Source organism: Lemur catta, chromosome 1 (genome assembly GCF_020740605.2).
Source record: "Lemur catta isolate mLemCat1 chromosome 1, mLemCat1.pri, whole genome shotgun sequence".
Taxonomy (NCBI): Eukaryota; Metazoa; Chordata; class Mammalia; order Primates; family Lemuridae; genus Lemur; species Lemur catta.
Genome location: NC_059128.1, coordinates 59,250,620 through 59,260,589, shown reverse-complemented (window position 1 = coordinate 59,260,589; position 9,970 = coordinate 59,250,620). Strand labels below are relative to the sequence as shown.

The 9,970-nt window shown below is 34.5% G+C and overlaps 1 protein-coding gene across 7 annotated transcripts in view; it reads right to left on the bottom strand.

Annotated features, from left to right (window-relative positions):
• HEATR5A (HEAT repeat containing 5A) overlaps positions 1–9,970 on the bottom strand; it is a 109,064-nt gene that overhangs the window by 67,405 nt on the left and 31,689 nt on the right. For 5 of the 7 annotated variants that reach the window (XM_045569115.1, XM_045569137.1, XM_045569148.1 and 2 more), the window contains 5 exons: positions 9,684–9,844; positions 8,362–8,617; positions 7,682–7,837; positions 4,900–5,150; positions 1,712–1,823 (listed from right to left, as the gene is read on the bottom strand). In XM_045569115.1, coding sequence (XP_045425071.1) covers positions 1,712–1,823; positions 4,900–5,150; positions 7,682–7,837; positions 8,362–8,617; positions 9,684–9,844 — 936 coding nt within the window. The remainder of the gene's footprint in view (positions 1–1,711; positions 1,824–4,899; positions 5,151–7,681; positions 7,838–8,361; positions 8,618–9,683; positions 9,845–9,970) is intronic. The other 2 variants (XM_045569126.1, XM_045569165.1) reach the window with 2 other exon arrangements.

Here is a 9,970-nt window from a genome sequence, read left to right as displayed (position 1 = left end):
AATTAAAATTTTAAACTTTTTTGCATGTTGATTATGAATATACAATTAAATATGTTGTACTAATCTCTTTTTTAAAGAAGAAAGGACCTCTTGTTGTCTTCCTCTTGTCATCTCGAATGGAATTACCTTGTTTTAAAAGCTATTGTCAAAAAAAAAAAAAAAAAAAAAAAAAAAAAAAAATAAAAGCTATTGTCAAAATATTGCATTTATTAAGTAGTTTATTTCCCCTTTAATTTACAAAGAACATCGATATGGCAGACATGAGGAACTCAGCAAAACCAAATAAAAACTTAACTACATTATCCCAGCACATTGTGAAACGATGATCTATGCTAGGGGCTAAGAAACATTTTCTGTAAAGAGGCAGATAGCAAACACTTTAGGCTTTAAGAACCATACACTCTCTTACAATTACTCAACTCTGCCACTATAGCACCAAAAGGCCACAGACAATACAAGAACAAATGAGTGTGGTTTTATTCAAATAAAACTACAGACACTGAAATTTGACTTTTATTTAATTCTCACATAGCACAAAATACCCTTTTTCCCCTTCATCCATTAAAAATTGTAAAAACCATTCTTAGCTCACAGGCTATACCGATATAGGCGACATGCCAGATTTGACCCCTGGTTGGGGCTGAACCTGATCTAGTCCAAAAAATCTCTTTAATCATCTTAAAAACATTACTTAAAGTAGTTCTTCATTTATGATTGTTTATTTTAATTTAAGCTCCTTTCAGTTCATATTACTTCATAGGTGTCAAAATGATTTTTTTGGTCAAATCCAGTCAGTTGTTCTATATCCTAGCAATAACTTACAGAACAGAGACTTAAAACAAAATACAGCTATGATAAAGTAATAAAATTAAGTTTCAAAGTTACAGGATGTAAATAGTCACAACCATAAAATAATTACCAATTTTTTAAATCATAAAAAGGTGGGGAGTTCCATTACCTTTTTCTGTTGTCTTGTTTTGAAATAGAGTCTTACGCTGTCACCCTGGGTAGAGTGCAGTGGCATCACCAGAGCTCACTGCATCGTCAAACTCCTGGGCTCAAGCGATCCTCCTGCCTCAGCCTCCCAAATAGCTGGGACTATAGGGATGCATCACAACGTCTGGCTAATTTTTCTATTTTAGTAGAGATGGAGTCTCACTCTTGCTCAAGCTGGTCTTGAACTCCTGAGCTCAAGCAATCCTCCTGCCTTGGCCTCCCAGAGTGCTAGGATTACCAGTGTGAGCCACCATGCCCAGCCCAATTACTGATTTTTAATAAACACAATTTAAATGAGCCCCACACCCTTCAACATAGCAACCTTATTGGCTATTACCAATCCTGAAAACAATTACAGAATTGGATTCACAAACTATGGTATGTTCTCTTGCCTAGCCTTATATTGTGGAAAGACTTTTTTCCTGAAGACAGATGTGAATGATTTTTTGAAAAGCCAGAGTCATTGAGGGTTAAGCCTGAAAGATGATTAAATTGGCTTATCCTACCTTGAGGCTTATAAATTGGTCTGGAAGAGAAATTCAAAAGAGAGATATGAAAACGTTTTAAGAAATGAAGAAAGTAAATGGCATCTTGTATGGCTATTTAAATTCTGGTACATAGTAAAAGTTAGTCTCATCTAATCACATATAAGAATCCTTTCACTCAGAAAACACAAAGTATTTCAAATTATGTAAACCTTCCACAAGAATGTTACCTAATGTCATCAGAGCAGCAATCAGCAACCATCCAGCCTGTGTGCGTTGAGCTGAAAGACGACTGTTTTGAGCAGCAGAACACAGTAAATCCTCTGCTAATGTCATAATAATCTATTTATGTATAGAAGAACAAGGTAAAAAAAAAAAGCATATCAGTTCATAAGTTACTAAACAAATGATAGCAACTAATAATAATCTCTTGAAAAATTAACTCTTATGTAAAATAAACATGATGAAGAACTGTCATTTATGTAGACCGGTGGTTCCCAACCTCTTTGGCACCAGGGACCAGTTTCATGGAAGATAATTCTTCCATGGATGGGGGGGTCTGGGAGATAGTTTCGGGGTGATTCAAGTGCATTACATTTATTGTGCAGTCAAACCTCTCTGCTAATGATAATCTGTATTTGCAGCCGCTCCCCAGCGCTACCATCACCACTTCAGATCATCAGGCATTTCTTATAAGGAGCGTGCAACCTAGATCCCTCACACGCGCAGTTTACAGTAGAGTTTGCACTCCTACGAGAATCTAATGCCCCCAATGATCTGAAAGGAGGTGGAGCTCAGGTGGTGATGCGAGTGATGGCGAGCAGCTATAAATACAGAGGAAGCCTCCCTTGCTGCCCTGCCTGCCGCTCACCTCCTGCTGTGCGACCCTTTTCCTAACAGGCCACTTGGACCAGCACCAGTCTCGGACCCAGGGTTTGGGGACCCAGATGTAGATTACACAAAAGGACAATGTCATATAGGAAACTATAGAAAATTAGATTTTGAAGATTAAATACCGGCATATGAGGTAGTATACAGCAACTCTATAGTTCTTTGTACAGCTTATGTGACAACATAGTAAGATTGTTTAAGTATGGCTGTACAGAATTTGAATTTACTTTTAGTTTTAAGCAACTATTCCTTTAGACCAGTAATTACCAAAAAAAGTTTCATTATGGCAGTCTCTCTTTAAAATTCTACATACCACTTTGATACCTTAGTAGCTAATAACAGTCTTCCTAGAGGCGGTATACTATAGTGGCTAAAAGTAGTCAAAATTGTCTCACACTGAAAAGCAGGATCATTAAAATGTTATACTAAGAAAGTCTATGAACTGAGCAGGGTTATAAAACAGAGAGGAAAAACTAGATATTTCACATTTATGGATCATGTATGTTTATATAGCACACAGGCGAGGGAGTATCTAATATGTCAGAGAAAACATCTGTTACCAATCACCTCTGAAAAGCAGCAAGTATTATAAGCTGGCATATAAATTTTCTAAAGAAGAAGAGTAGTGTATTTTTTTAATTAATTATTATTATTATTTTTTTTTCTAGAGACCAGGTCTTACTCTTGCTCAGGCTGGTCTTAAACTCCTGACCTCAAGTTATCCTCCCGCCTCAGCCTCCCAAATTGCTAAGATTACAGGCATGAGCCACCGTGCTTGGCTAGGCTAGTGTATTTTTTAAAAAATCAGCTTACTACTAAATTAGGACTACCTGCTGCCTATATAGCCAATAGATAGCAATCAAAAAAAGGACAAAACAAACCACTCTAGTCAAATCAGGACAAGTAGATACTTTCTCAAAAAGAAATTTCAAATATAATATGGTGATGGGAACTTTGAATTAATGATATCTGAGGATATTAAGTTTAATTAAATACACGCAATGACAATTCTTTACTTAGCAAGATGTGATGTGTTAGTTCAGTTCAGAATATAACTAAAATAATGAATTTAAATGAATAATATCACCTCCCAAAGTTGTCAACTACCTTATTCCACTGGCAGTGGCAATACCTGAAATATTTTTGGAATTGGTAACATTATGGAATGGTCTACTGCAGAGCCTAAACTGTGGAGCATACACTAGAAAACTAAATAATGACATAGGAGTGACAATGAGAAAGAAAAGAATTATGATTTGTTTTTTCAGATATATATGTATGAGGTATGGGTTACAAGGACTTTCATTATCAAACAGTATTCTCTGACAACATATAATTCCTAGCTATTAAAAAACAACCAAAATTCCAAGACTATGCTTTGTCTATATTGTATATTCAGTGTTTCATTAAAATTTTTTTTCTTTAGTTTTCTTCAAAATTCTTTGTACATTAAAAGTGGGTTATTTATTCACTAGGTTTTGTATTATTTACCTGTTTGGAAGTCCTACATCCAAAAGCACTAAATTTACCCCCAAAATGACATTTTTCAGTAGCAATGCAATTTGCAGGGGAGATTTTTTTTAACGTAATTATGAACTCACGAAATACCATATATTTAGTGTGTTTCAATCCACTGTAGCCATTATTTTTGATGTACAAATTATCCCATCTTTGGTCAGTGGGAACCCCCTAAGTTACTTCCTTTTAAGATGAACATAGTATTTTTTGATGACTTTCTTAATTCCTGGCATGATAAGATATTCCAAGCTTATATTGTGCATTTCCTGCCCCAGACCAGAAACCAGCCACTACTCCATGGAAGCTTGATTCTTTTTTGGTTGGAAATGGTATATGGGACCACAGTCTGGGTACTAGGAATGTTCCCTGCTACTTGGTTATCACTGCTTTTAGGCCTTTTCACTGGACAGAATAAAGCCATAAGTATTTTGAAAAAAATAAAATTATAAGTTCATACTGATAATTTCAATTCAAGTTTAACATATGGGGCTTTTACTTAACTTTCGTGATCCTACAGCTATAGCTCTTTTTTCTTAAATGGAAAATCTTGGTTCCTAAGAACATAACATAATTATCTACTTTATCTCACTATATGTAAACTAATTTTGACGTAATACCAACAATTAATACCACTAAAATTATTAAATGAAATTTAAGATTTCTTTTGCAGCTCTATTTATCCTTTACAACAGAATTTTAAATGTACTTATATGGCAGGCCTAGCTATATAGCAAAATAAAGCCTTCAGGAACAAATTCTGTTATTACATGGAGATACTGCTATCAAAAAGCACAGAAAACACTCCTTTATTAAAATGTGCATAAAATATTTTTAATCCATTCCTTCATTTTTCACAGCAATTATATTGATAATATTTAATACTTAAAGGGTAGTACAGCTGATTGCTCAGAAATTTGTCCTGCGCAGATTTGGGTGATGTACAAAAAGACTGATGTTTTTAGAAAAAACCTGAAACATTATTATCATATATAGAGAATGAAATTATTACCTTGCCCTTTCCATGAGGAATTCCTAAAGGACAATGTTTCACCGCTCCCAACAAAGCTGCCACAGCAAAACTAAAGCCAGTTATGGCTTCAGGCGAAGACTTAAGTACAGTAAGACGTTCAAGGCAACGATCTAAGAGAGGTGTTAGGTAGGAAGGTAATGCCACAGCAATGCAGTGTAAACACCAAGCTGCTGCTAGTCGAACAGACACGCTAGGATGAAGAATAACTGAAATGACACTGTCAAGAAGGCCTGGAAGGACAGAATAAACAAACGACTTAAGCACACAAATAAAAACTCACTTGGCAATAAAACAGTTAATAGAATAAATAGCCATGTCGACACAAAATATATTATTTTATCAAAAGTCAAATCAAAATTGAAAAAAATTAAGTGATAAATAATTACAGATAATTTTTTAAACCTAGGAATTACCTCACTAATATATATCATGAAAATTGGCTTAAATTAAGTCAGTACACAAAAGTAAATTTTTTTCCTAAATAAGCAAATGTTCTGCCAACTTCATCTTGTGATCATTACTAATTTGGTATTAGAAGTTGAAAATTATCAATAATAAAAACACCTTGAAAAGAAATGTCACACATCCTTTTAATTTTTAATCCCTTCTAGCATATTTATCTACATAATCAGTATATTTCCTATCTACCACATTGTTATTATCTGAGAACAAAATATTAAAATCAAGGCTTTGCTGGGTCCTTAGTGGGCTACTAATTATGAAGACAGTGAGTACCAACCCCAATAAGAAAAAAGTCTATATTTATCACTGCTACATCCAAAAGCACTAAATTTACCCAGAAAATGATATTTTTCAGTAGCAATACAATTTGCAAGGGGGACTTTTTTAAACATAATTATGAACTCACAAAGTATTATATATTTAGCATGTTTCAATCCATTGCAGTCATTATTTTTGATGTACAAATTATCCCATCTTTGGAATACAACATGCATCTTTGGTGATTCAACATATCTTCATCAAAACATGTAAGTTTCATGTCAGCTGCTACTTAATTAAATATCCCGGATTTAAGTAGCTTACAAACAAATATAAATGTAAAGTGTTTCAGCAGAAAATGTGTACCACAAAGGATAAAAACCATAAAAATGATTTCTAAAAGTGATTTTAAAAAAGCTAGTTAGTAAAGACTATATTTTGTATTATTCCATTTATATGAAATGTCCATAACAGCAAAATGCATAGAAAAAGTAGACTAGTGGTTGTCTTGGGCTGAGGGAAAGGGAAATGGGAATGACAACTAACAGGCTTCCTGGAGTGATGAAAACACTCTGGAAACAAAAAGTGGTAGTGGTTATACAGTTCTGTGAATATACCAAAACCACTGAATTGTATACTTTAAAAAGGTGAATTTTATGGTATGTGAATTATATCTTGGAAACTAATTCTATCAAGACCTTGAGACATGGCTGGGCACAGTGTCTCACACCTGTAATCCTAGCACTCTGGGAGGCTGAGGCGGGAGGATTGCTCGAGGTCAGGAGTTCGAGACCAGCCTGAGCAAGAGCGAGACCCCGCCTCTACTATAAATGGAAAGAAATTATCTGGACAACTAAAAAAATACACATATAGAAAAAATTAGCCGGGCATGGTGGTCCTAGCTACTTGGGAGGCTGAGGCAGAAGGATTGCTTGAGCCTGGGAGTTTGAGGTTGCTGTGAGCTAAGCTGATGCCACGTCACTCTAGCCCGGGCAACAGAGTGAGAGTCTGTCTCAAAAAAAAAAAAAAAAAAAAAAAAAAAAGACCTTGAGACATGAGCTTAGAGTCAAAATATGGCCAGGCACAGTGGTTCCTGCCTGTAATCCTAACACTTTGGGAGGACATGGTGGGAGGACTGCTTGAGGCCAGGAATTTGAGATCAGCCTGGACAACATAGTAAGACTCTGTCACCACAAAAATTTTAAAAAATTAACAGAACATGGTGGTGTGTGCCTGTAGTCCCAGCTACTTAGGAAGCTGAGAAGCAGGAGGATCATTTAAGCCCAGGAGATTGAGGGTTCAGTGAGCTATGAACATGCTACTGCACTCCAGCCTGGGTGACAGAGCAAGACTCTGTCTCCAAAAAGAAAAGAAAAACAAAATAAAAAACACATTTACAAAACACGTAAGAAAACAAGGCACCATGGGAGCCAACAGAAACAAAAGAATAAGATTCCCAAGAACTTCAAACATCAGAAAGATCACACAAAGAAGCCAGGTTTATGTGTTTAAATAAATAAAAGGATTAAAGATGCAAAGAGTAAAACACCAGAAAAATGACCAAGAGAATTAAAAACTAAAAAAAAAAAAAAAAAGAATTATACCTTAATAAAGCTGTTATAAAGTGATTAAATAATTTTCAAAGAGAGAAAGAAAATAAAAACTCTTTGGAAAGACCTTTGAGGAACTAAATTATATGTACCATATAGATACTAATGTTTTCATTATAGATGATAGACATGAGTACAGGTTTACTTCTCTGTTTAAGTTTTTCCACATTATCTTATATATCTCCAGAAAGGGGGTTGGGGGTGGAGATTTAGAGAATAATTTTTAATTCCACAAGGAAAAAAAACCCTCAAACATATACATATTTTTAATAATTCTGATTACAGATTTTTCATAAAACAACTCTAATAAATCTACCATGGAATCTATAGTAAGTGTGCTATATATGGAGGAGATTTCCTTCCTTGGAAACAATTTACCTAGACTACAAGTAAAAATAAGGTATCCAGATGAGTCACAAACACAGATATACCTGTACTTGAATCCTGCAGCAAGGGTGCAGCTGTAGTGCCAAGATTGTATATGAGATTTCCAAGTTCTTGTAATGCACATACCAGCATATGCTGGCTAGCTGCTACATCTGTGGAACCAAGCCGGGTTTCCAAATTACCATCACTCATTACAGCATCTGAGGGAAACAAAAGAATTAACTATGTATCACTATTTTATTAAAATATAGTATACGGGGTGGGTGTTAGCAGCAAAAAAATATAAAGGCAAAAATTAATACATACATTTGATCTATATGAAACACTTGAGACACTAAGTGAAATGCTCAAATGGGGACTTGTATCAATACAGAAAGAACTGAACCAATATAATCAATTTAGTTCAAGCAACCCAATCAGAGACCTCTTATCACTCTTTTAGCAAGTGCCACTGAAAGGGAGAACTGATGGGAAACTAAAAAATATTCCAATATTACTGATAAGATAAGCAGGGTAGACTTAAGACAGTAGAAGAACTCAGAAAGACTAATTGTTTCAAAAATAATTTATCCTAGCTTCTACAGAAGTGTAACATGAATTCTGAGGAACTACTATAATCAGCTTTCAAGGTTTTTGTATTAATATAGTAATATATCAGCCTAGCTTTTCCAAAGGGACAATTCCTTTAGCACTGTTAAAGCAAACTGTCTTAGTAAATCCATACCCACAATTTTCTTTAGTTTCCAGATGGCCTGACAAATATCCTTTACAGCAGCAATTTGAGCCTTTTCTCCAAGAAGGCCTCCTATGGTAGCTCGAAGAATAAATGAAACACAGCGTCGACAGCAGACAGCATCAATCTGAGTTTGGGTGGCTTTAGGGTGTGACTGTGACACAAGGCTTAGGATATGAGAAAGAAAGGCAGCAAAATTTTTCTCTAGCCAAGCTCCTCCTAGTGTTGAAACAAATACCACATAAGCCTAAAAAAAAAGGAGTTTATTTCCAAAATTAAATAATTTCAATTTTGTTATTTTCTTTTCTACAAAATATGTAGAATTTACTCATATTTCTTTTTTATTCTCTACAAATTGTATTCTTTCCTTATTTATAGCCACTTGAAATATACAAAGGTAGCACTACTTTTTTGTTTGTTTGTTTAAAACCAAACTGAAGTGCATAGTCTTTCAACTGAGACTTCATTTATGATGCCTCTGTTTTATTTTGGTCAGAAGTTTCAGGATAGTCAGCATAGCCAGCTAATATGTAAAATGTGTCTGTAGCTTCTCTGAACAAAGGTTTCTAGAGATTTAAAATTCTCAAGAAGAAAACCCGATTCAAACAAATAAACACATTATAAGAATTAACTATGCTCCATACACTGTAACTCTAAGGGAATTTAGTTCAGAAACCTGACAGAAAGTTTACAGTGATGAATTACTGCTCTTTATTATCATGAACGTTAACAGTGTGTCTAATTCCAGAGATATAAAGACAAGTAGATTTCTTAAGTAATCTGTTTCTTAGAAACACATAGTTTAATTACAATTATACTGGGAAGCTTACATTTTCATTAAGACTATATATAGTATAAAACAATGAGGATGTATGTGAATTTAAAAAAAAATACAAGTTTACTTTGAACCATAATAGCATTTAGAAAAAAAGATAATTTAAGAAAAGAACACAGAGACCTCTGTGCTACCTAATAGCTTAAATTTGAACTGTATGAGCACACATAAACACAATGGAAAACATATTAAACCAAAAGACGCATAAAGCACAAGGGCTAGAAACAAAAAATGTTTATGTTTCAAAGGAAATAAAAATCTTACATTATTAGAAACTTAAAACATATCATGGGTAATAAGGTTTTCTTACTTGTAGCCTAGTTTTTAAGAAAGTTTTGGCCTTACCATTTACATCTATTTATAAATATGAGAGCATAAGTGGTGACCTTGCGTAGTATCACTTCTATGGAGTCAGATACTAAAACTTTCATTATAGGCTAGTAAGAATTACATTTAGATACTGATTTGTGAATCCAACCTGAGTAACTCCGACTCGAACATCCCTACTGACTGAACTGGTTCCTTTCAGCATATCTCCACTGGCCCGAAGAAATCCTGAACTCCCACGTAGAAACCCTGTTCCTAGTAATTCCAGAACTTCCTCCAGAGATACTCTGCGAATGTTTTGACGTGAGGCTGCTATGACAAAGAACAAAACAAAACTGCAATTTGTATTTCATACACTAAATTTTAATGCATGATCTTGACTTGCAAAAAGCCAGTATGTTAATAGAAACAAAAATAAACTAAATATTGAAACAAAAG